Raw genomic sequence first — 26,914 nt, forward strand, 5'->3', positions numbered from 1 at the left:
TTCATTTATGAAGTAATTATGGTTTATTATGAATGTCCTCATTTAACGGTGTAACATTCTTTATTTCAGCTCAGTACTGTCTGTTAAGTGTATTAACTTAACTGATAGTTACTGTGTTAGCTGAACCAAAATCTCGGTAATGAGTTTAAATAAACAACTTAAATTTGGAAATATTAACTCTTCTTAAACTTATTTTTCAGGGATCAATTCCATCTTCATGTGCAAGCTTTGTAACTTATTTTCACCAAATCAATCCGAACTATTGTCTCATGTCTCTGAGAAGCATACAGAAGAAGGGACCAATGTGGATGACATCATTATTCCCCTCCAACCTCTAACAGTACCCACAAGCATAAACAAAGATGGAGAAGGTATGTTCATAAATTGAGAGGAATGTAATTTTCAAAGTAATTTAGTTTGTTAATGAAACCTATGGTGTGATGAATCTGCACTGTGTATAGAATGATTTACATAGGTTGTTTTTATAATGGTCACTGTACAACTGCCACCTTGAATTTCATTCAGCGCAGAGTAGATCTGAGGACAGATGTGGATAGAGTCAGTACGTGACAGAGGATGATGACATTGGTCCATTAATTTTAAATGTCAAGCATAGCAAAGTCTGCTTCCTACAGCTTTAATCTGAGCTGTGTAATAGCACTGGGACGATTGTGTAATAGCTGTGGAAAGCAACCAGGACACCATGGATGGGGGGGGGGGGTCTCGAGGCTTAGGAATGGTGGTGTGCTTTGAGTTGTCTAACTTGTTGCTTGTTGTGTTTCACATAGTATTAATAGTTCTATTCCAAAAAGGAAATGGCACGATTCATAATTTATAACTGTGCCTTGATATTGGCACTAGTAGATAAAGCAATCTGGTAGTCAAAGGTTGAATTGGTTATACAGAATGATTTTACTCTGCCGTGGAAGAAGTTACATTCATTCCATTTTTAACTGATTATAATTGCAGTTCTTTGTAATATTAGGAAAGGGTTCAAAGTAATTCAGACTTCATAATTATATCTTCTTTTAGACCCTTACTGAGCAATGGATTTATATCGTTGGCAAACCTCTTATTTAACATAACTACTAGGATTTTCCAATCATTATGATTTCTGGATTTTAAAAAGTACGTGCTTACAAATAAAAACACTCTGATATCATACTTAAAACATTTTTTTGATCATTAACATAAGCATGTGATATTTCTTCATTTATTTACCAGCAGTTATATTAACTTCATCATCATAAGATAATTCTGGTAATGGTCATATAGTATTCAACTATAGCTGCTATCTCCTCAGATGGTTGGTGAGGAAAAATTGCACCAGATGATTATTTCACACAATACCTGAAATAAACAGTGCATCAGAGGAAGATGAATAATATCAGATCTACATCAAATTTCAAAATGCCATTCTAATTTTATTTTGATTGCACAGAATGAATTTCTCAGGCATGCAGAATGCATCTTCCTTTCTTAAATCTTTGTTTCCTGTTAGCCCTTCACTAAACTGTATTTCTGAGCACAGTGAGACTGGTGCTTTGTAACATTCTTACTCATTTTAGTAAAAAGGCTCTTCTGTAAACTTCTTTCTGCATTTGTGTCAGGGACTGTCTGCACTTTCTGTACTGTATGTTGTTAAGCATGCATTGTACATTTATGAGAATGGTATGTAATTACCGTTATGATGTGAAGCAACAGAAATTAGACATATGCAGCTGTTAAGAAAATAACTTTGCAAATCTAATTATGTAAAATGTTAAGTTACATATTCATAAGTTACCTTTTCCATTATTCTTGGTGAACGCTTTTTGTCATCTGATATGATCCTATGGTACCACCTTTTTCAGATTGTGTAGCCCAACTCTTTGCCATCTGCTGTCAGTAAGACTGTCAAGGTAAATTACTTTCACATAGATTTCAACTTGTGTTATAGACATACTTTACTATTTCTTTCCCATCACACAGATTGACTGGCAAAGAGGGTGGTCTGTTCTGAAGTCCTGTGCAATTATTTCCTGTGTTCTGCTTAAAAATAAGGGTATTTCACAGTTGAATATAGGAATTTGAAGAGTTCTTCTTTCAAGGCATCAATTTTTTCCCTCCTCTTATAGAATCTGCAGCAGAGAAAACTTTAGAAGTTTATAATACACAATTTTTTTCTCAGTGGACTCTTCTTTGTAGTAATTCAGTATTGTCACTAAAAGGAGAAATGATTGATGAATGACAGTCTTAGAAATTATAGCTTCCTTTTAGTACTTGTTGGCTGATAGATTTTGTCTTTTTGTCTTTTGAAAGCGTAGTTTTTCTTCCAAGTACTGGTAAACACTGTAGCTATTCCAGAATTGGTACAGACAAGTGAATGCCGAGTTGTTAATGGAACTCTGTGTTCTGCCTGAGTAATAAATTAATGATTTTACAAGTACTGTGAACAAGTAAAATGCTAGGCAAGTAATATGTGTTTATTACTCTAATGTTCTTTTATTGGCAGTGCTCTCTGCTGAATTTTATTTAGTCATGCCACTTTCCCATAGTTAAGGCATGATATATTTAGAGTTGATTTGTCCTAACCGTTTTGGTAGGATGATGTTAGAATTTTTTTATCAAGTGGAACCAAGGATACTGGGCAGGTGTTGCTCTTACACAAATTATGCATAGGTCACATTTTGTCCAGCGCTGGAGCGTGGCATCTTTGTTTGGGAAATGACAGTTCTTTACTGGTTGACTGTAGTCACTCATACTCCACTTTTGCATAGGGTTTCCTTTCATAATGAGCTCCGTCTCCTTCAAAGTGCTTTTCAAAACTCTCTGCTTTTTTTTGCTTCTACTTAGTCAGATTGGTAATGGTTGGAGGGACAGCACGGATGGCCCTATCTTCATCTAGTCATACTACTGTTCCCTGATGGATTGTTTGGTTTAGGCTATATCACATTATGGGATACATCCTCTCTGCAGTACAGTCTCCAGGCCTGATCTATTGATTATTAAACCTGGAAGAAAGTTAGTATCTGGTATCATAATGTTCTCCAAGGAGTTTAACTCATTAAGGTCACTTAAAAATGTGGCATATGCATCAGCCTCATCCTTACTTGAACAAAGGATGCAACTAGAGCATGCATTCAGGCTTGGGGGATAAGAGGTGTTCCTAGGTGCCATGGTATGTACACATAACAGTAACAACATAAGGCTGTGGATGAGATTTATTTGCATATATTTGCGTGACACTTCATGCAGAAGATTCTGAATACAGCCATATACTGTTGTAATTGATTAAATAAAATGTAAACTTTTTATACTGACATTTGAGGAAGGATTCATGTTGCGTAATGCATCTAGCTGTTAAAATTTGGTCAGGATGTTTAGGTGAACACCAGTGCTTTGTGACTTCTGACAAACTTTTTGTTTGAATCATGCTACAGCTGGCAGCATGGTGACTGTGTTGAGCTACTTACACAGGTTTGGAGAAAAAGGGCCATTTGATAGGGATCACTTACACCTCCTCCTCTTCCAGAGTCAGAGATATTTGCCCCATTACAGCATTAAAATGGTTTATTGAAGATGATTTGTACTTGTGTAACTGGAGTTATACATCTAATTGAGTTAAGGCTGAGGGGTAGAAAACCAGAGGAGAAAAATCCATGATATTCTTACAGTGTATGGTCTTTACCATTTATTGCATTTTCCTGTACATAACAAAGCAACTTTGGAAAATCCTGCTCTTTAAGGGTGTTGTCCTTTAGTGAACCAGTTTTGGTAAAGCTTGGTTTTTAGGCAAACACTGTACTGGGGATCATTAAGCCTGGCGGAATCCACAGTGCTAGTGTGCCAGGATCTACATGGTCTACAGTCTGATCTGTGAAGAGTTAAAAATACTCATCAGTGAAGTTATTGTTATTTTAATCTTATGCTTTTATTCAACTTTATTTATTTAAAAAAATAAACTTTAAAAAAATGTTGTCTAGGCCCTAGTACTCTGGAGGTCTGGTTGTGGACCTCTATTTTTAAGTAGCATGATCCCAGACAAGTAATTCATGGGAACTATCACAGACCTCAGTAGAATTTGATTGAAAGAGAGAGGTGTATATATTTTGCTTAGCTAAACTTCAAGGGATTAATTAAATATAATTCTGCTGTATGAAAACATGAAGGCCTCATAAATGGAAATGTTCTGTGCTGCTCATGTTCTGAACATTTTTGAGACAATTGATTATTAAATGGACTGATTTGGAGAAGCTTATGTGAATAATTCCTATGAAGGAACAGTACAAAAATAGACTTATGTAGTTTATTTCATTATGTTCTTTATGAAGTGCCTTTTTTATGTCTTTGAGTACATAATTATATAGCATAGCACAGAATGTCTTCCTTGAATATTGCCATAGCGCATCCAATACTAGTCAACATAAAGATTGGTTTCAGTGAGTCCGTGATAAGTTTAGAAATGCCCAGAAACAACTAAGATATTCTTGGGGGAACAAGATCTTACTTTTAAAATCTTTTTAATGAGCAATTTAAAACTTCTTCTGACTAAGCATCCTTGAAATAAATGAGATTATTTATTTATGTGTTTAATATACTATTTTATTTTTAACAGTTAAGCAGCTTCTTTTTTCTAGCAAGCAATGATGTTTCTGACTGACTTGGTTATGTACTAACAGAGGAATGACAATGTACTACTACTCAATTACTGGGTATTGTTGATTTCAGGTGGTGCTTTGCACTGAGGTTAGTGCAATGCAGCATGAACGGCTAGCTGGTGGCAAGCTGGGTAGAGAGAGACAGCTGGAATGGTGTGGTCATGTGCATTGTTAAAAACTTAATTCTGGCATTGCTAATTCAAAGTAGCTTAAAATATCTTTGGTCCTGGAAAGAGGAAAACAAGGAGCGAAGAAATGAAATGACTGTCATAAGCCTCAGAAGTTCTGGTGATGTATCAGTTGTTCATTTGAGTCCTCCTGTTCTTGTGTATGTTGCTACCCAGCACTTGCCACTGCGCCTTTTTAAATGTTTGAGAACTGCTGTAAATTATCCTACCGGTAGGCTCATTTACAAACAGACATAAGTTCACACATTCTATATATTGCTTGCCACACCATTAGTAGTCACAGTGGTAAGAAATACAATTTTGTAGGCTGTAGAAGAGGATCTACCACCAACCTTCTAAAGGGCCAGCTTTCACCTTTCCACTTGTGTACAAGATTTTGTTTCAATTTCTGTCTTAATGTGAAAAGCTGTTCTGTTTTTCATTAAGTTTACATTAGAACAGTCAAGAAGCAGCATACCTCTTTTACCTGATTCTGCTTAATTTCTTTTTGTTGGGTAATCTGATGATTGCATTGTAAAAGAACGAAAGGAATATCATACACAGAGAATATGGTGGTTGCATTCGCTCTTTAAATCCTGGGATTTAATTATTTTACAGTAACCTGAGTAGCATCCACATCCGTATTCTTCATATTATTTTTGACACATTGGCACACTGTGACCTTTTCACAGGTTGACATGAGGATAAATGTTGTTTGTTTGCTGGTTTTAATTACATGTTAATTTCTTTAACTTAAGGCACCAAATACTGATTGCTGCAATTGATGGATATCAAAATAACATGAATGGTAGCAAAGAGAAGTTTTGAGAGCACTGAAATCACCCATCTCTTTTTGGATGATAATTGACAAAACTCCTTTCACTGGAGTGCAGTAACACAGAAATGCAGAACACTGGAGGGTTGCGAAAAGTTACATGAAAGGGTTGCTTTTTTCCTATTCATAATGAGGCTTTTAGTGTTCTTATTACATTATATTTAAGCAGACAGGTACTCAATCACTTCTATAACAAGACAGAATGCTTTCTTTTTCACTTGATATTAATTACATGATTAACTCAAAGCTATGGTCTCTGTATGTGGGTTTTTGTTTGTCTGGTATACTTAAGGGAAACGCTGAACTGATTTTGAATAAGATGCTGCCACCACCTCATGTTCTCCTGCATCAATCTTCCCTTAAGATTCCTTGAGGTCATTTATTTTTCCATATGCTCTAAGTCAACCAATTTAGTCAGGTCTTTTGGCACTTGTACTTGAAAATTATGTGGGGTTTGGTTTTTTTTAATATTCTCTCCTTTCATGATTTTTCAAGACTTTTACATTGTCAGTCTCAATTTATCAGGCAGAAGGAAGGCTGTTGGCTTGATGAATACTTGATAGAAAGCTTTAGACAGCTCTTAATCTTTATTCTTGATATATACTGGTTTTGGTGCAAGTTTCTGGAATAAGAGCAGGAGAAAGGTAAGCTTCTCCTAAGAGGCACAATTTATGTGTAGTATTGCTAGTCTCTTCTGGCTTGAATAATCTCAAGATACTTTCAAGCCTTTGGAACTGCAACAGTTGCTTAATTACTGGGCATTTCTCTCTTGTAACCCAGAGGACATATTTCATACTTGTCCCATCTGTGCTGTGCAAAAAAACCCCAAACAAACAAACAAAACCAAAAGAAAATGAAAACCCAAACCACCAGTAAAAGTATGAAATTCCGAGGAGAATAATTTTATTTTTTATTTTTGCACAAGTCTCAAGATCTGGAAATATTAAAAAAAAAAACAACTTTAAGGGACTTGTTTGCTGTGATTACCATAAGCTGAAACATGCACGAGCTTTAAATTTGCTTGTTTTTATCTGAGCATTAAAAACAAGAGTTCTTGGCAAAATTTTTGTATGTGCCCGTTCTTTGTCTCTGATATTACAAAGATGATGGCTGATAAGTGCTTCATACCTGTTCTGTTTCACTCAGCACATTTTAATGCACATTATACTCCGGGGTTGTTTTGCAATTATGACAACCGTATCAACCTCTTTTACCTTTTAATACTCAAAGCTGGAATTCGGTACATGCAACTGAAGATTCTTCAATGGGGATCTTAGTCACTCTGGGATCCGGAGACGATTCAGGCCTTTTGTGGTCTGAACTGCCCTCTGGAGAGTAGTTTCTCTGTTCCTTCAATATAGAAGACAAATATTAACTAATTTGAGAGCCCAAGTGTCTAACGTTAGATAAAATGAATCCTAAAAGCCTGGAATGAAGCCTGACTCTGTCCCGTTTCTCGATACGCCATCAGGCAAGCTCTTTTAGATGCACACTGATTTTTTTCCTTCTCCGAACTATGTATTTTTCTGCAGATACGCAGAGTAGGTCTGATACTTCATCAGATGTCTGCTCAGACTTAAGATCATTTAAATGCTACCATGCTTTGCCATTTGTGAATTGACAGTTCCTTGCAGAAAAGCAGCTTCAAAATAAATAACTAAAATGTATACAATAACAATCAGATAATTCCTCAAGAAGCACAATATAAGGACTAAAAAACCAGCAGACAACCCCTGGGATTAACAAGGCTAGAGACTGATTCTTTTCGTTTTATTAACCTATTAGATGGAAGTAGCTTACAGCTAGGATGAAATCTCTTAGAAGAACCTGATCACTATCTGGGAAATTCCCCCTTCCCTCTGAGTATCTGCTTTTGTTGACTACAGGTTTTCTGGAGATCTAATTGGTTTGGTCAATCTTCAGCAGTTACACCTGTGAGCGGATGACAGCAAGTTGGCTTTGGAAGTAACTACAGCAGTGATGAGAGAAATCTTAAGCAGCAAATGAGTGTGAAGTTTTTTCTGTTAATGTGTTTCTCTGTTCATTACATTTTGTTGATTTTTATCAATGTTTCCTCTACAGAAATACGGAGATGTAAAGTTATGTTGTAGTTATTAAGATTTGTGAATGACTTCTGCTTTTCACTATTTGAAAAACTCATTAAGGAGAAATTTTTTGCATGACTTCTGGAATTTATTTGTTGCCAACAATTTTTTATACCAATTTTTGGCTTGAAAGCACTAACAATAAAGAACCATGCGAATTATTAGAGAGTAATCATTCAATTTATTAAAAGGAAAATGAGCTTTTGGTTTTAAAAGGTAAATTGTTTTTCTCTGAATACATCTCACTGCTTAAGCAATTTCTTTGAGAGCGACTTAAATTAAAAGGGTGGGTTTTTTTAGAATGTCAGAACAACTTCATAGAATACGCATGCTGATACAGTTCTGCAACAATTTAAAAGAGTGCTTGCAGTGTAATTTCTGTAAAACTGTGGTACTTTGACATCTGCCGATCTCAGTAACACAATTGTTATTGCTTTGCAGCTAGCAGAAATACCAACTAATACCCTTGCTTAAAAATAAGTTTGGGTGAAGCTAACCTTTTCTAAAGCTTAGGGATAGAGGCTCTCAAACGTCATTTAATATTCCTACTTTTCAAAGATCAGATGGATATTAGCTAATTAGCTCTGGAATTTAATTATGGCTTCTTTTTAACTTTGTTTTCTAGAGCTCCTTGTAGTGAAGAGGAAAAGGGGCAGACCAAAAGGGTCTACTAAGAAGTTTTGTGTGGATGAAGACGTGGCAGAAAATAACTCTGTTCCAAGCGAAGAAACTCCACCTGGGACAGAAGAAGGTCCGGAACTGGCTGAAGTCTCACCAGGCAGCTTGGAATGTGGCAAGTGCAATCGGAAGTTCTCCAACACACGTCAGCTGAGGAAACATATCTGCATTATTGTTTTAAATGAAGGGGAGGAAGAAGGAGATGGAGGTAAGAAAATATCCAACAAAAGTATATGAAGCATGTTGTGAAACAGCTTGTTTACATCCTTTAACCTGCTTGGTAACAACTTGTAATCCCCAATGTTAATTTTAAATGGAATTGAATTGTCTGTTTCTTTTAACATAAAAAGCATGTTGAAGCAAAACTGGGAATAAAGTTAGACAAAGTATTTTAATTTTTTTTTCAAAAAGGTCAAAATTCTTATTGCACTAATGATTGTCTTAAACTCCCTGAAATGCTTCTTTTGCATAAGCAACTGTTCTGTTTTTCACAAAGAGGATTACAGTTTTCCAGTGAGAAGTGGTATGGGCCACACAGGTAAGTATCACACATAGGTGAGGAAGGATGATCCTGTAGAGGTGTTTCTATCATGTGACTTGGGAAACCTGAATTCTGTCCTGTTCTTTTCATACATTTAAAGACCGCTTTTCTGGATGGCTTGTTTTACTATATAAAAAATAATGCCAAACTCCCCTCTTCTATTTTACAAAACTTTATGTGAATGACTGTCTTTGGACTATGAGACTTCATTGTTTAAATGTATCTGTAAGATTGATTTGAATGTATTCAGCCTCTCAAAGTTTTAGAATAGGGTATTTTCAGTTGGAAGGGACCTTCAATGATCATCTAGTCCAGCTGCATTTCAGGGCTGACCAAAAGTTAAAGCATATTATTTGTACATTAAGAGGCTTTGTACAAATGCCTCTTAAATACTGACAGGCATGGGGCATTGACCACCCCTCTAGGAAGCCTGTTTAAAAAGGCAACATTGAATATTCATTTAGAATACAATAGAATAGAGCAGAATAGGACAGTTGTAAGGGGCCTACAACGATCATATAGTCCAACTCCCTATTTAACTTTGCTCGAAGGTGAATGTCACATGCATACAAAGTAATACATTTGTCCAAGTTATCTAACTTTATGTGAGTTTTTTGTTGTTCATTAAAATTAGGTTTTTGCTTTTGCTATAATTGCTTAGCATGATATCCTGTTGATTCTACTTCAAGACAAAATTTGCCATTGATTTTTTTTCCAGTTTTCTATTACCCTTTTGTGTCCAGTCTGTCATTATGGTACACAACTAGTATGACTATTTCACTTTCAGTGAGATGTAGAATTTAACTTCTGTGGCAAAGAATAATGAAAATGGGCTTAGAATAGGTTGCCAGAGCACAGAAACTCTTGCTTTGATAAAGTACCTGGTTATTTTTTTACTATCATCAGTGGTAGGATTTTTCAACTATGTATAGTGACCTTCACTCCAGCTGTCTCACCTCTGACAGCTCAAGTGTCCATGCCCTTTGCTGTTTGTATGTGCTAGGTACGGTGTTAACATTTGCATTATTTTGGCAATGTTGCCTTTTTTACTGTCATTTTAAAATAAAATTTCAGATCAGAGTATAAACTGAAATTAACTGTTCTTGACCTGTTAGCTCATTGGAGCTCCAAAATCTTGTCTAGATCTCTTTTGCTACAATACACAGTGGCAGATTTTTCAAAGTAAATTGCTTAACCTTTTCCTTCTTTAAAAAGAAAACAACCGCAATTTTGGGTGAATGGAACATTTTTTATGTATTCCCTGGCAAAAGCAAAGCAATCAAGCAAAATAAGTAATTCTTGAGCAGCAAATAACGAGGGTTTCCAGTGTTGGTGACTAATGCAGCTAGAATGTCTCCAGCCCAAAACTTCCTACCTTGACTGCAAACTGTGAAGGTATTGGGGGCTGGTTTTGTCCTGAAGGGATAATTCTTCCTTGGAATACATCTGGCACATTCAGTCTTCAGCCATCTGCTGATTACTGTCCCATCACAGGAAAACTTTCCACTCTGGCTTTACCATATGAACTGCTTTGGGACAACTTTTCAGTTTCTGAATATGTAGATAAAAGTAGCTTGCATATTATTATTATCCTTTAAGAAAATGTGATCACACTGAGTAGCTCAAAACTTTCTGAGGAGTGGACAAGAGCAATATGGTCTATGCTTAGGGTTGTTATACTTGTGTTGCTTTACCAGCTCAGAAAAGATGTTCTTTAAAATCTGAGCTGTTGAATTGTTATCATACTCAAATTTTGTTATGAAGAAAGTTTTGAGGATGGTGGATGAACCTTCTAAATGTGAACAAAAAAGTCTAAAATTGAAAAGGCAAGCAAATAGTGAAATTGTAAATGTACTTTTTATCTGTTCATGTAATTTCATGAGGAACTGTTCATAATTCAAAAACAAAAATTCTTGGACAAATGCACCAAGATTCTTAGTTGTCAAAGTTGTTGACAGTCTCTGAACTAGAGGTTTCACCCATATCACTGGCAACTGAAAGCTGTTAAACTCTTAATTTATCTAAGTGGGTTACAGAGCTGTCTGGTTTCTAGTTTTCGGTATGTTCTGTGTTAATGCATTTAAGAGCATTATTACATAGTTTGTGAAATAGTGGTACTTTTTATTGTTTCTTAAACCTGATGCTGCTCATTTCACTGGGTGCCATTTTGTCCATAACTCTGGGAAATGGTGAATAATAATGCTGTATTAACCTCTTGCATAAGGTTCATAATTTAGAAATCTTTGTGTTAAGATTATTCTTATCCTGTATCAGTCTTAAGTAACAGACTAACTAGACTGTATGGAAATTGCGTATGCATCTGGTCAGTCTTATCGTTCTTCTCAGCAACTCTGCTGTAACTGTGTTGAGATGGAGGGCCAGAATACTAGTGGCGTTCAAGACAGAAGAGCATCTCTGGTTTACACCATGGCATAAATTTTTTATTTTTCTTTTCTGTTCTACTCTTTTCTTGATGATTCCTCAGATTATGTTTGCTTTTCTGACTGTTGCTTAGTATTGAACTTATGTTTTCAGGGAACTATTTAGACAGCCAGCCAGGTCTTCCCTGTGTTGTAAGAGTCAATTTAGAGCTCATTGTTTTATCAGTAAATTTTTTTTCTTTGTGTTTTGCTTTGCATTTATTGTCGCTGTAGGTGGGAGTCCGTTCCAAACTAGCACCTGTCTCCATATATGTGTTTATGCACTAGGTTTTCTAAGCTTTAATTATACTCTGCAAAGATCAAGTCAGTACTTTAGGGGAGCCTGTGGAGCAACATGGGACTAGCTGAATTGCTCGTAGGCTCCATTGACTGTATTAACTAGAGCTCTGTGTGTAACGGCAGTTTAGAAATGCAGCTTGTGGGGACCTTAATCTGGTTAAATTCTAGGTTATTCTGTCACCGGTTACTGATTATTGAGAGATCTTTCTGTAGTTTCATTGTCCTCAAATGGCGTTGAATCTAAGTGTATCATACACAGATAGTGGTGTAGCTGTCTCAGCACACAGTACTGCAAGTTTTACATCAGGTATTTATTTTGTATGTGTGTTTTTGTGTGTGTATAATGTTCAACAAATAATTCAGTCACTTGATCAGATGCGGTTGATACCAACTTTTTCTAGAGTAAACTATCCCTGAGACAAAAACTTCTTGAAATCGCACTTATTTTGGTGTATATGAGAAAAGGAGTACTGAAACTTCTAATTTGATGAGATTTCTCCTGTGCTGAAGTTCTTAGAGCTAGACGGAGAATTTTATTGAGGGTCTTTGTACCTTCCGGAGTTACAATATCTTCTTTCTCATTTCAGACACAGTAGTTCAGAGTAGATGGCTAAAAATCATAAGGAGCTTCAACAGCAAGAAGTTCTCCCTTAGTATTTGATCTCTTAACTAATACATATGTGGTGGTTTTTGCACCCTTTTTATCCATGGTTTTCCAACTTGAAATTACTTTTAGCTGTTTTTCTAATGCTGCTGTGATTTTTCTGTAGTGTTTTTTTTTCTACTTTCTCAAGTTCTTAATTTCTTGCAAAGTTTAGCACTGCATGGACATCTGATTAATAATCAAGTATATTTTCACTTTGCACTGGATCTGGCTGGGATGGAGTTAATTTTCTTCGTAGCAGCTCATATGATGCGGTGTTTTAAATTTGTGACCAAAATAATGCTGATAACAGATTAATGTTTTAGCTATTGCTAAAATATGCTTTGAAATGTATATATTGATATTCTATGTGATACTCTTTATTGAGAGATACATAATATATGTATTGAGCTGAAGTTGAACTATTAGGAAAGGTTTCCAAGTAATAAAATGTTTTGCTATCTTTTATAGATCGGCAAGGGAAGTGTTGAAATCCTTATCATATTGGACGTTTAAAATCGCAATGAATAAATCACTATAAAACTGTATTGAAACTGCAGTATGTATTGGTCAGAGGAATAATTGGTGAAGGTAATAGCCCTCTGCTGTTTTTTGCTTCTGTGATTAGTGATCCGCATTGACCTCTCAGAGATCAGTGTCTCACTGATAGTTCTCCCACTCTGTCAGGAGTCACCAAGCCTTCTGGGTTACTGACATCCTCTGTGCATCTAATGTAATCCTTTGATGCATAATGATTGCCTTCACCTTGTGGGCTCATTCACTAAAACAGCAAGAAAAAAGTGTGTTAATTTTTTTGCACAGAATTAAAAAATGTCCATTGTGCTTACAAATCCCCCATGTATATGCTTAGTAAATGTATTTTTTAATAGAGGGCTGATTTGCCTAAGAAAGTTGATGTGATTTAAGCAGAGCTGCATGTACACCTATTTCTGTATTTATTTGTTTAAATCAAATTAAATTGATGGGTTTGGCTAATGATTTGGATCTGGCTGGCTGGAGTTACTACCATCCATTCTTTTTGTCCTAAGACAAAACTAGAAGAGTTGAGATTCTTCCTGAACAGCCATGTGTCTTCACTGTGTCTGCTCCCAGCCAGAAAACGGAGCTGCTTCAGCCTCCACCGCTGAGATGGGATGGGTTTGGGGATTTTGGCTGTTGCTGGATTGGATCGGTTCCTCAGCAGCTGCCTCTGAACTCACTTGTTTTGAGAGATAAACAACAAGTAATTATTTTAACCACCATCCCTCTCTCACACTGCAGCATACCTGAATCTCTAGCATATACAAGAGGGGACATTTGATGGCTGGGGAATGGGATTTGGCTGGAAAATGGATTACAGCAGTGCACAGCCCAGATTCTCTTCTCTGGAGTGAACCATTCAGTTCTAGTGAATTAGGGGCCTGCATAATTCTTAAAGGTGGCACTTTCGGCCTTAGTTTAAAATGGTTTTGCCATCAATTGGATTCTAATTTAAATGAATTCTTTCTGCAAGTTGTATGTCAATCTCTGCAGGAGAAGAAATTGCATGGGTTCATTTGGAATGGCCGTTTACTTTTTTCCAAACTACTCTCTTGCTACTATGAAATACCAGCATCTTTTAGGGGGTAAAAAAATAATAATTTGAATGAAGAGTAGTTTAAAAACATGCCAATTAGGGATGTGTAGCTGTGCCTGCAAAACATCGTACATCCAATTACGAATGCAGAGAGCAGTACCTTCAATGAACAACTCAAATAGAATCATGGGACAGATGAACAATCCAGTTGACGGGACTCTGAAAGCAGTGATTCATTCAGAGTTAACAGTAGCTTTACTCATCAACAGAGACACAACCATTCCTTAAATGTGTTAGAAGTTGTGTTTCTTGCACAAGGAGAAGCAAGCATTTAAAATGCCTGTCGCTAGATAGAGAAGGTGAGTTTATTCATCTGTTGAATCAAAGTGCCAGCTGACAAAGTGCTAAGCTGACTGTTTAGCAAGGGAGATGCAAAGTGAGGCAGTTTGTCTAAATAAATCTGTTTAGGAGCAAGCAAAGACCCTTACCGCTTGGAGAAACTTCGCTTCACTGTTCTAAGTTGTATATACTCCATTTTCTCCTAAATCATCTTAAAATCACTTATGGGTGTTCCTTTCTAATACAACAAGGATTGTTGTATTATGCAGATGAATTGTCCTAGTTGTGAGAGACAAAACACTTATTTTTACTCTCTAATCCACAATAGTAACAGTTAAGTAATTTTTTCCAGGAAGACAACTAGATTACTGATGAGGTGGTCCCATATTATGGAAAGGCAGTTTGAGCCCTGTGGTCAAAGTTGAAGCTCTTGTTTTCCATTAAAACATGTTTTTGTCTCCCTCTCTATCCCTTCCTAAAGCACACCTTCTAGTTCTGGGTTTTTTGGTGTAGAGAGAGTACAGGAAGAAATCAGCTTTCATTGAGAGTTAAAGATTTTTTTTGATTTGGTGATTTGATGGAGAGTGTTAGTTTTGGTGGGGTTTTTTTGCAGTCTCTATCAGGTTACACACAAACTGTGAAATAGTTATGTTTGTAGCAAAAGGTATTGGCGACATGTGCAGATCCAAGTCCTCATCAACAAATTTCTTCTGGAACATACTTGTACCTCTCAGAAAGGGGAAGAATGGGGCTACTACATGCATCAGATTAGGGAATAAATTTTGATGTTTAAGTATCAGAACTTGACTGCTCTGTAGAGAAGAGGGATTTTTTTTTTTTAATGTGTCGTGTGAATGTTGAGAGTATTATTATACAAATATTCAGCACTAGTTGAAGATGTATGATCAGTAAATCAGTTGAATTTTCTCTCTTGCCTGCTTTTGGCCAATATATGTGTGATCTTTTTTTGTTAGCAAAATTTGCATAGCACTCAATACCTTCCTCGCATCTTTGCAGATACTGAACATAGTCCTGTTGCTGGATTTTCTCAGCTCATATTGAGAAGGTGGAAGCTGAGATTCAGTCTTTTGTTTGAAGTACTTACCAGCTTTGGGTTTATTAAGAAAATATGTTCACATGGCCATAATCTTCATGTTTAGTGCTTAGTATCCATGTACAAGGTTTCTGTGCATATGAAATAGCGACATTTTAATAAAGAAATATTTTTATTTTACCATTCTGTCTATTATCTTAAAATCTTTTCTTAAATAGCATTTTTGGAGTACTGCTTTGAAAGCAGGGAGTCAGCTATATTTGTCGTAATGGGTTTGTTCTTTTCCACAGCTTTTACCCTTGGTTGAACTGAAGGAACTAGCAAACTGATCTGCCTTATAGAGGCACATTAGGAAAGAAAACCAGCATGAAACATTTGTTACCTTGTTACTGTGGTAGTAGTAGTTTGTTATTCATTAGTGTGGATCACTAACAAACTCAACTCTGTGATTGTCCTTTTCTTCCTTTTTTGTTTTTTAGTAGAATTCCAATATTCAAAAGTTAATAGAGTTACAGATGAACTTGAAAAGACAATAGAATGATTTTGCCTTTTGGTTTCAACCATTTTATTTCCTCATTAAACTGACTAACTCTGACTTTGTAATGGTTAGAAAGGAGGATTTAGGAGCAGGGGGCTTGGATTCTGTTCATATGCCTACTAGGAATTTATTATGTTATCGCAAGCAAAATGGAGAAAATTCTGTTGTCCTAATCACAGCTTTCCTTTCAATCTGTAGTTCTGGACTTCTGTTAGCTAAAACATGCAAAAAATTATTTAGAGTTTTGTTCACAGGTATATCAAATCTTTTTTTTTTTTTCCTGCCAATACTACCACTAACTCTTACTGTCCACTGAACAAAAGCAGAGTAATTAACCCAACTAATTTTTGTATTTGTTGTTTGACAGTATGTGAAGTAGCCCAAGGGAAACACAATTCAATAAGCAGCTTACTTTCTTTGTGTATTCTGATTCCTTATGAGAAGACTTTCTTCTGTTGGTGGCCTGGTCCTGCTGTGAAATTTGTGATGATTCATTTTATTGTTGATAATAAACTAACAGAGGTTGTTTCATGAAGGAAATGTGGAAAAATGTGTTCGTTTCCTCCCACCACTGTTCATCCCACCAAAAAAACCCACTGCATAAGCAGATTCTGGTCAAAGGGGATATTTCTTTATATTCAGATATCTCTTTGAAGTACTGCAGAGAAATGTCCGTGTTAGAATTAGGTGGTTTTAATATCAATCAATAATTTACAACTATATCAAGGAGTTAAATGGAGACATAATGAGACCCTTTATACCTACAGAGCAGCAATATTTTCCAAAATCATAGAAATCTACCGAGAAAAAGGTAGTGGGGAAGAGGCATATATCAAGGAATTTATCTAATGAAATTGAAGAAATCATTAGCAGGCACTCAAAAGCAGGGGGCTCGCAAGGCAGAGCTAACATAACTCCATAGAAAAATGGCTTGTTAACCGTGTTTGAATTCAATTTGTTATGTGGTTGTTGCTCATTCTAAATAGTGTAAATACGAACTTCAGATTTACAGATTAGCATCAAGCCATTAGCAGTTCCCAGTATACATATTTCTGCCTCAGTATGCCTGAGTGTATTGGGTTTGCGTGGCAGCGCTTTGGTAGCAGGGGGGGCTACAGGGGTGGCTTCTGCGAGAAGCTGCTAGAAGCTTCTCCTATGTCTGATAGAGCCAATGCCAGCCGACTCCAAGATGGATCTGCCACTGGCTAAGGCTGAGCTAATCAGCAACAGTGGTAGCGCCTCTGTGATAACATATTTAAGAAGGGCTGAAAAACCAGGAAGAGGCAGCCGGAGAAGAGAGGAGTGAGAATATGTGAGAGAAACAACTCTGCAGACACCAAGGTCAGTGAAGAAGGAGGGGGAGGAGAGGCTCCAGGCGCCGGAGCAGAGATTCCCCTGCAGCCCGTGGTGAAGACCATGGTGAAGCAGGTTGTCCCCCTGCAGCCCATGGAGGTCCACGGTGGAGCAGATATCCACCTGCAGCCCGTGGAGGACCCCACGCTGGAGCAGGTGGATGCCTGAAGGAGGCTGTGATCCTGTGGGAAGCCCATGCTGGAGCAGGCTCCTGGCAGAACCTGTGGAGCCGTGGAGAGAGGAACCCACGCTGGAGCAGGTTTGCTGGCAGGACTTGCGATCCCGAGGGGGACCCACGCTGGAGCAGTCTGTTCCTGAAGGACTGCACCCCGTGGAACGGACCCATGCTGGAGCAGTTCGTGAAGAACTGCAGCCCGTGGGAAGAACCCACGTTGGAGAAGTTCGTGGAGAACTGTCTCCTGTGGGAGGGACCCCACGCTGGAGCAGGGGAAGAGTGTGAGGAGGAAGGAGCGGCAGAAACAACGTGTGATGAACTGACCGCAACCCCCATTCCCCGTCCCCCTGCGCCGCTCGGGGGGAGAGGTAGAAAATCGGGAGTGAAGTTGAGCCCGGGAAGAAGGGAGGGGTGGGGGGAAGGTGTTGGTTTTTTAAGATTTGGTTTTACTTCTCATTATCCTACTCTGATTTTGATTGGTAATAAATTAAACTAATTTCCCCAAGTCAAGTCTGTTTTGCCCATGATGGTAATTGGTGAGTGATCTCCCTATGTCCTTATCTCGACCTACGAGCCTTTTCTTCATATTTTCTCTCTCCTGTCCAGCTGAGGAAGGGGAGTGAGTGAGCAGCTGTGTGGTGATTAGTCCGGCTGGGCTTAAACCACGACAGTCTTTTTGGCGCCCAACGTGGGGCTCGAGGAATTTGAGATAAGGACATAATTGGGAGAGGTAATGGGCAAAATACGGACTGAACAATGTTAGAGTGCAGAATGATCATGGGGAATTTTTGTTGTTGTAATTGTGGTGAAAGGGCGAGGGGTGGATTGTGTGTAAATTGTCCACTTTTGTTTGGTGTTGTGATGATTTTATTTTGATTTTGCTGTGGGTAATTCTTTTTTGTTGATGTGAGTGAAGTTTGTGAACATTGTATTATGAATGTAGATTTTAATGATCATTTGTAAATATGTGATTCACAGAGGCGAGGGGTGGAATGTATTGGGTTTGCGTGGCAGCGCTTTGGTAGCAGGGGGGGCTACAGGGGTGGCTTCTGCGAGAAGCTGCTAGAAGCTTCTCCTATGTCTGATAGAGCCAATGCCAGCCGACTCCAAGATGGATCTGCCACTGGCTAAGGCTGAGCTAATCAGCAACAGTGGTAGCGCCTCTGTGATAACATATTTAAGAAGGGCTGAAAAACCAGGAAGAGGCAGCCGGAGAAGAGAGGAGTGAGAATATGTGAGAGAAACAACTCTGCAGACCCCAAGGTCAGTGAAGAAGGAGGGGGAGGAGAGGCTCCAGGCGCCGGAGCAGAGATTCCCCTGCAGCCCGTGGTGAAGACCATGGTGAAGCAGGTTGTCCCCCTGCAGCCCATGGAGGTCCACGGTGGAGCAGATATCCACCTGCAGCCCGTGGAGGACCCCACGCTGGAGCAGGTGGATGCCTGAAGGAGGCTGTGATCCTGTGGGAAGCCCATGCTGGAGCAGGCTCCTGGCAGAACCTGTGGAGCCGTGGAGAGAGGAACCCACGCTGGAGCAGGTTTGCTGGCAGGACTTGCGATCCCGAGGGGGACCCACGCTGGAGCAGTCTGTTCCTGAAGGACTGCACCCCGTGGAACGGACCCATGCTGGAGCAGTTCGTGAAGAACTGCAGCCCGTGGGAAGAACCCACGTTGGAGAAGTTCGTGGAGAACTGTCTCCTGTGGGAGGGACCCCACGCTGGAGCAGGGGAAGAGTGTGAGGAGGAAGGAGCGGCAGAAACAACGTGTGATGAACTGACCGCAACCCCCATTCCCCGTCCCCCTGTGCCGCTCGGGGGGAGAGGTAGAAAATCGGGAGTGAAGTTGAGCCCGGGAAGAAGGGAGGGGTGGGGGGAAGGTGTTGTTTTTTTAAGATTTGGTTTTACTTCTCATTATCCTACTCTGATTTTGATTGGTAATAAATTAAACTAATTTCCCCAAGTCAAGTCTATTTTGCCCATGATGGTAGTTGGTGAGTGATCTCCCTATGTCCTTATCTCGACCTACGAGCCTTTTCTTCATATTTTCTCTCTCCTGTCCAGCTGAGGAAGGGGAGTGAGTGAGCAGCTGTGTGGTGATTAGTCCGGCTGGGCTTAAACCACGACACTGAGAAATCTAATCTAATTCCTACATACCTTGTTTCCTTCTGGTTTTGTATCTAGTAAAGAGCTTGCAGTTCATCCAGGTGCTAGGAACTTGATCAGACCTAACTATGATACTTTAGTTTGTGCTTGTGCCCTTCTTTTTTTAAGGAACAGCCAGAACTCTTTAACCCTTTGTTCCATTAAGGTAAGACCGTGGGAGACAGACTTGTTTGAATCTCAGCTGAATATTAACAAAATATTACTGAAATTAAAGCACAGCCGTTTCCATGTAGCATATCTTTCCACTGCTTTTGCTAGTTGCATGCCATAAACTCTAGACACGCTACAGCTTTGCTGTTACTGGTTTTTATTTATATATTGCTTCCCTATCTCAGTGGAGCAGCTACAGCACATTGAATGACTTATTCTGGAGATTGTGTCAGCTGCTTTATATTCAGGGAAGAAAAAAATCTGAAATTCACTGCGTTCATTTATAATTTTCTTTCTTCCATCAGTTTTTGTTTTCCTTACTCATTACCTCTGGAACGTTTGCATAATGCCTTATTTGCCAAGATTGTTTTCTCTAGCCTGCATTTTCTACCGCTTCATCTAATCTAAAGAAATTTTGTTGGTATAAACTTGCAACCCTCTGTTCTTATTCTTTATGCTGCTAATTATTTATCTATAAGCAATTTTTAAATTTTTTTTTAGATTTTCAGGGAGGAATTCCTCATTTTAGGACAAGAGGAAATGCCCAGAGGTTGCGACAGGGGAGGTTTAGGTTGGATATTAGGAAAAACTTCACTGAAAGTGTTGTCAGACATTGGAACAGGCTGCCCAGGGAGGTGGTGGAGTCACCATCCCTGGAGGTATTGAGAAGACGTGGATGAGGTGCTTAGGGACATGGTTTAGTGGTGGACTTAGCAGGGTTAGGTTTATGGTTGGACTTGATGATCTTAAAGGTCTTTTCCAAACTCTATGATTTACTTTAAGGAAGAAATAGCTTCAGGGAACAGCTTATCTGGTACTGATTATTCATTCTTTTTTCAGATGAGTGTTTTGAATACAACTATTGCGTTGCTTTCTAGTTAACAGGTCCAGAAGTTATCCAATTTAAGAGGCTGAAGACATTCTGAACAGCAACAGTTTAGGGGGTGATTTAGAAGTGCAGACCTTCAAAATGAAGAGTTACATGTCAGGAGTTAGGCTGAACCAAAGAACTGTTTTGAACCTTAATTCTTTTTGAATTGATACTGAAAAAGAAAGTATGTTTCTGGTTATTGATTCCGAGTAACAGTGGGGGACAAAAGCCTAATCCAGCGAGACTACTGGAAGACTCGACATTAAATAAGATGGATAATGAATCCAGTACTAGGAGAAATAGTTCTAAAATCATCAGAACAATTACATATGGAAAGGGGAAAAATGATTTGTTCATTAATGGTGAAATCATAAGAAATTCTACAAAGTTAGTAGAATTTTCACAGAAATCCACAATAATGTCAAGGTAATTTACAAACACAAATGTTTCTGAGAGTCCATTTTTAAAGTTTTCTCTTTTTTTCTTTATTTTGTCTATTTTCTCTATTTGTGTAAGTATCGCACTGGTTTTATTAAATAGAGGGAAAAAAGTTCCCCTTTAGGGACTCGTGCAACACATCTTGTTTTGATAACATGCATTTCTTTCTACAGTAGTATTAATTTTCTCATAATGTTTTCTTGTAGTGGTAGTGACTGTGTTACCTGCATTTCTTTTGTACATAGTTACATTCTTTTTGATGTTTGCTCTTTAGGTAATGATTCTGACGTTGACCTTGACAGGAAGGAAGATGAGCGAGAAAAAACTCCAAAGAGGTCCAGAGCTCAGAAAATAGAGAAAACTCCATCAACTAAGGAGACTGAACAAGTTTCAGGAGCTAAAAATCCTATTATAAGTGTGGTTTTGACAGCCCATGAAGCTATTCCAGGTAATAAGAATCACCAATTATATAATCAAATTTGGTTTTGTCCATGCTGACGCTGTATAAAATAGTCATTGGTCTAAGACTGAACTGCTTAGGATATTTATTATCTGAAAAATATTTAGTATTATTTGGTTGTCTTGATACAGAATCTCTGCATCTGGAAGCTACATCATTTTAGAACTACCGTCACATTTCTTCATAGGTATGACAAATGCTGGACCTGGGTGTAGTTATCTGCATTAACATCAGTTATGTTTAGTCTGTGAATAGTTTTAAAGAAGAAACTGAAAATATCAGTGACCAAAGAAAAGGAAAGTATTTTTCCCCTGGAATATCTTTATATCAGCTCTTGATTTGTGTGTATATTTATGATAAACAAACAGCTTTGTGTATATATAACTTAATATTTATGCATATGAATAGTTTGACAGCAAATGTGTGTATATATATATTTGAAAATCAAGGAAAGTTGCTATAGAATGATTAAAGGATTATTCATCCATGAATTTTTATAGTGCCTTTTCATCAAACGATTTTGAAATAATGTCAAACTATTTATTTTAAAACTAGACTTGCATTTGCCGGTTTACATAAAGCAGTCACTCACCTGACTGACAGAATCCCTTTTTATGGTTTTGCACATTACTTTCAGCTTCGTAGCTTTATTGTTCTCCTTTTCATTATTGGTAACATTTTCTGAATATTTGTTTTGCTTATAGCTCTCAGAACAACTAGAATGTATTTATTTATTTTATGGTTGTGGGTTAGAAGCTAGCTGAATTTTCTTCGTTGTTCTTTAGTATCTTTTGATATTGAGATCTGTGATATGCTTGGACTTTGCTAAAATGCATTTCTAATTGCAGTGGTAGAGGAAGCTGGGTGAGCTCACCTCCTTTCCTCAGAGCTTTTGGGAAGAGCTGTAATTGGGGTCTCCTCTCTCCAGGTGCTAAATTTTATGAACCTTGTAAGAATTTTTGTCTTTGAGATCTTTACATTTCTGGCAAGACAGAATTTTCAAGAGGGGAAGAAAAGACATGGTAGACAGTGCCATCAAACACCCATTTTCTGAGGAAACTAGCCTAAAGAGGCGAACGAAAAAATAGTAAATACAGATAGTGAAGAAAATGTAGTAAACGTGTGATGTGGGAGAGGAAATGAAAATCTAGAGGAGATCGGTGCCTTAATCACTACCTAGGCAAATTTTTCTTTGGACAACAAAAAGTTTGGGTTTTCTTTACACATACGCTTTTTGAGACTCAAAGTATTAAAACAACTTCAGCTTGGGAGCTATTTGTGCATAGTACATGTTACATTCAAAAGGTTTTAATGAACCGAAGGGATTTACAGTCAAATGTGAACCTGCAGCTATTTTTGAAGGTCCTCTCATTTTTTTGGTTGACAATTAGAAATCTTATTATATTCAAGCTCCCAGCTAGAATATGTGTAATAAAAAAGTTGTTGCTGTTAAGACGGTTATGAATTATCATCCTATTTTTCAGAATTTGGAAATTCTAGAAGGTATTAGATAAGTGGTTAACCGCTTCTTTGAAGATTCAAAAGAAAAATATTGCATTTAATACAATTATGTTTTAATTTATTTTTCATTGCTTTTTCTTCTGGTTTTTTTCATCAGTTTCCATGATCTAACTGTATTTTAATGTCACTAGCAATTCTTAGGCTGTTCCCCTTCCTCAGTAATACTTTAATGCCTGGAGTTTTTATAAAGAACTTTCATTATTCCATTTTTCTGGAGATTTATCATGTGCTGAAGAGGTGACTTACTGCTATAGAGTGCTGTTGACGAATATGAATAGATAAAACGTGTCTTCTTCCTTCCCTGCTTTCTGTGTGCTAGACAATCTGTAAAGTTAAGTCGAAAGTAAAGTTTAAAAGTGCTTAAGCACTATCAAAACTTAGTCATCTTTCTGCAAGCGTTAGTGTTCTGTAGTCACCTGTTATCTAGCTTTAAAGATGCATGGAAATAATCCCTTTTCAAGTCCAGTGCAGTAAAATCCTGTTGAAGATGTCAGATAAGCATTCTGTCAATTAGAAAAATAGACAAGACTTTAAGAATTAGTTGTATTTTATCCACTGTGTAGAGGAAATATTCAGACTGTATGTCTCCCTTCTTAAATGAAAGATGCTTTTAGGAGTATTACATTAACAGTTTGCTCTAATTTTGCTATACACTGTTTAGGTTTGGGACACTGCTTTACATCATGCGTTCAGTAGATTATGACTAAATTGATCTCTACAAAATCCCTTCGAACAAACAGATCAGTTAGTTTATAACTTCCCAGAAAGGACAGTCAGACAATATTGATTTTTCCCCATGTTCCTTTTCTGTAATGTTTACTTGGGAGGCACATGAAAGGTAATAGATTTACAGCTTTAGAAATTTGAAAGCTTGCATTAACCCACAAAGTAAATACAGTTTCAATAAAAATGGTAGATTTTTTTTTTTCTATGCAGGTGTTGAAGTACCTTGACAGGCTAGAGAGGTGGGCCCGTGCGAACTTCATGAAGTTCAACAAGGCCAAGTGCAAGGTCCTGCACCTGGGTTGAGGCAGTCTCAAACATGGATACAGGCTGGGTGATGAGTGGATTGAGAGCAGCCCTGCAGAGAAGGACTTGGGGGTACTGGTGGATGAAACGCTGGACGGGAGCCGACAATGTGCGCTTTCAGCCCAGAAAGCCCAGAAAGTATCCTGGGCTGCATCAAAAGAAGTGTGGCTGGCAGGTCGAGGGAGGTGATTCTTCCACTCGACTTGGCTCTGAAGTCCAGCTGTGTCCAGCTCTGGAGTGCTCAGCAGAGGAAAGACATGGACCTGTTGGAGTGGGTCCAGAGGAGGGCCACAAAAATGGTCAGAGGGCTGGGACACCTCTCCTGTGAGGACAGGCTGAGAGAGTTGGGGTTGTTCAGCCTGGAGAAGAGAAGGCTCCGGGGAGACCTTATAGCAGCCTTCCAGTACTTAAGTGGAGCCTACAGGAAAGATGGGGAGGGACTCTTTATCAGGGAGTGTAGTGATAAGGCGAGGGGTAATGGTTTTAAACTGAAAGAGGGTAGACTTAGATTAGATATAAGGAAGAAATTCTTTACTGTGGGGGTGGTGAGACACTGGAACAGGTTGCCCAGAGAAGTTGTGGATGTCCCCTCCCTGGAAGTGTTCAAGGTCAGGTTGGGTGGGACTTTGAGCAACCAGATCCAGTGGGAGGTATCTAAGCCCATGGCAGGGGGGTTGGATGATCTTTAAGGTCCCTTCCAACCCACACCATTCTGTGATTCTACAACTGGAGGGACCCAAAGACCTTGAAGAGAGGGAGTGCTGTGTTCATGAGCACAGGGCCTTGTATCAGATTAAATGGAGTACAAATATTTGTAAGCGTCTGTGGTGGGTTAACCTTGGCTGGACACCCGGTGCCGACCAAAGCTGCACTATCACTCCCCTCCTCAGCAGAACAGGGGAGAGAAAATGTAACGAAAAGCTCGTAGGTTGAGATGAGACAGGGACAGATCACTCATGAGTTACTGTCATGGGCAAAACCGACTCGACTTGGGGAGATTAGTTTAATTTATTACCAATCAAATCAGAGTAGGGTAATGAGAAAATAAAACCAAATCTTAAGACACCTTCCCCCCACCCCTCCCTTCCCCTGCAGTGGCCCAGGGTGGCAGTCAGTTCATCACACATTGTTTCTTCCGCTCCTTCCTCCTCAGGGGGAGATCTCCTCCCACTCTTCTCCTGCTCCAGCATGTGGGTCCTCCCATGGGAGACAGTTCTCCACAAACTTCTGCAACCTGAGTCCTTCCCAGGGGCTGCAGTTCTTCATGAACTGCTCCAGCATGGGTCCTTTCCACGGGGTACAGTCCTTCAGGAACAGACTGCTCCAGCGTGGGTCCCCCGCGGGGTCACAAGTCCTGCCGGGAACCTGCTCCAGCGTGGTCTCCTCTCTCCATGGGGCCACAGGTCCTGCCAGGAACCTGCTCCAGCACAGGCTTCCCACAGGATCACAGCCTCCTTTGGGCACATCCACCTGCTCCAGCGTGGGCTCCTCCAGGGGCTGCAGGTGGATATCTGCACCACCATTAACCTCCATGAGCTGCAGGGCACAGCCTGCCTCACCATGGTCTTCACCAGGGGCTGCAGGGGAATCTCTGCTCCGGCGCCTGGAGCACCTCCTCCCCCTCCTTCTGCACTGACCTTGGGGTCTGCAGGGCTGTTTCTCTCACATATTCTCACTCCTCTTTTCCAGCTGCTGTTTCACAGCAGTTTTTTTCCCCCTTCTTAAATCTGTTGTCCCAGAGGTGTTGCCACCATCACTGATGGGCTCGGCCTTGGCCAGCGATAGGTCTGTCTTGGAGCCAGCTGGCGTTGGCTCTGTCGGACACAGGGGAAGCTTCTAGCAGCTTCTCACAGAAGCCACCCCTGTAGCCCCCCCTGCCACCAAAACCTTGCCACACAAACCCAATACAGCATCGTGATTAAGAATGAGAATGAATAATTACAATTATATGCACATCTAAAAATACTTTGTTGTGAATGGCAAATACTTTTGTTCATAGTCTATTTTTAAGAACCAGTGAGTAAACTCTGCCAAATACTCAATCTTCCTTTTTTAATGTATTTTATTTCCCATGTTTAAATTCTGTAATATTATCAAGGCTTCTAAAACTAATTTATTATTCCTGCTCAATTAGTTTGATTCAAGAGAGATTCTACTTTGAACATTTAAATTGTTGGTTTATGTGCGTCCCGTAATATTTTAAAGACTCAGCTTGTTACCAGGAGAGTTGTTTAAAGTTCCTGTAAATATAGTCAATGGTAGAATTCTTGGGGTTTTTGGTAGAGCTTAAGACACACAAAAATAGCATAAAGTATTTAAATTCTTGACGCTAATTATTTTTTGATTTCTAAAGGAGCTGGATTTTTTTTCTCCTGCAAATACTTGATACAACACTGTGCAGGTTTTTCTCTCCCCAATTTCCACTGAGGAACCACTTTCTGTAAAAGGCCAGCTGTGCTCTCCTGCTGCTGTACCCTGTGCTGTAATTTATGAACACTTGGTTTCTTGTCCCACCGAGATTTTGGGAAGTGGGGAAGAAGTGGAAGAATGTAATTTTGCTCTCTGGTTTGGGACTTAGTTTAACTGATGACAGTCTTTTCTGTTAAACTGATAACAGTCTTTTCTGTTGAAGAAGACTTTTTTTTTTTGTAGTGCACCGAATGATGGTTGTGTGTTTATGACACATCTGAATGGATTTAATATCAGAGTGTTGTCAAGGGAGCTTTTCTGCTTGTCTCTTATTTCCCCGTTCACTTCCCCTTTCTTGCAGCAGCACTAGTGCTTGTGTCAGCCTGCGGTAAACTGATTCAAAAAACTGGCAAAATTAATATGCATACATGTGCAGATGTGCATACACATACTCATTTTCTCTGTCAGAGAATTTTTTTTTCTACCAGTTTCACTGCATGCCCTTAACAAATTA

The 26,914-nt window shown here is 38.8% G+C and overlaps 1 protein-coding gene across 3 annotated transcripts in view; it reads left to right on the forward strand.

Annotated features, from left to right (window-relative positions):
• The first annotated feature begins 208 nt into the window (after positions 1 to 208).
• Positions 209 to 26,914, forward strand: part of ZFAT (zinc finger and AT-hook domain containing) — an 85,068-nt gene continuing 58,362 nt past the window's right edge. Inside the window, exons 1-3 of one of the 3 annotated variants that reach the window (XM_059836355.1) lie at positions 209 to 371; positions 8,373 to 8,633; positions 21,256 to 21,429. In XM_059836355.1, the coding sequence (XP_059692338.1) occupies positions 218 to 371; positions 8,373 to 8,633; positions 21,256 to 21,429 (589 nt within the window). In that variant the 5' untranslated portion in view covers positions 209 to 217. The remainder of the gene's footprint in view (positions 372 to 8,372; positions 8,634 to 21,255; positions 21,430 to 26,914) is intronic. The other 2 variants (XM_059836357.1, XM_059836356.1) reach the window with 2 other exon arrangements.

This window comes from Gavia stellata, chromosome 3 (genome assembly GCF_030936135.1).
Source record: "Gavia stellata isolate bGavSte3 chromosome 3, bGavSte3.hap2, whole genome shotgun sequence".
Taxonomy (NCBI): domain Eukaryota; kingdom Metazoa; phylum Chordata; class Aves; order Gaviiformes; family Gaviidae; genus Gavia; species Gavia stellata.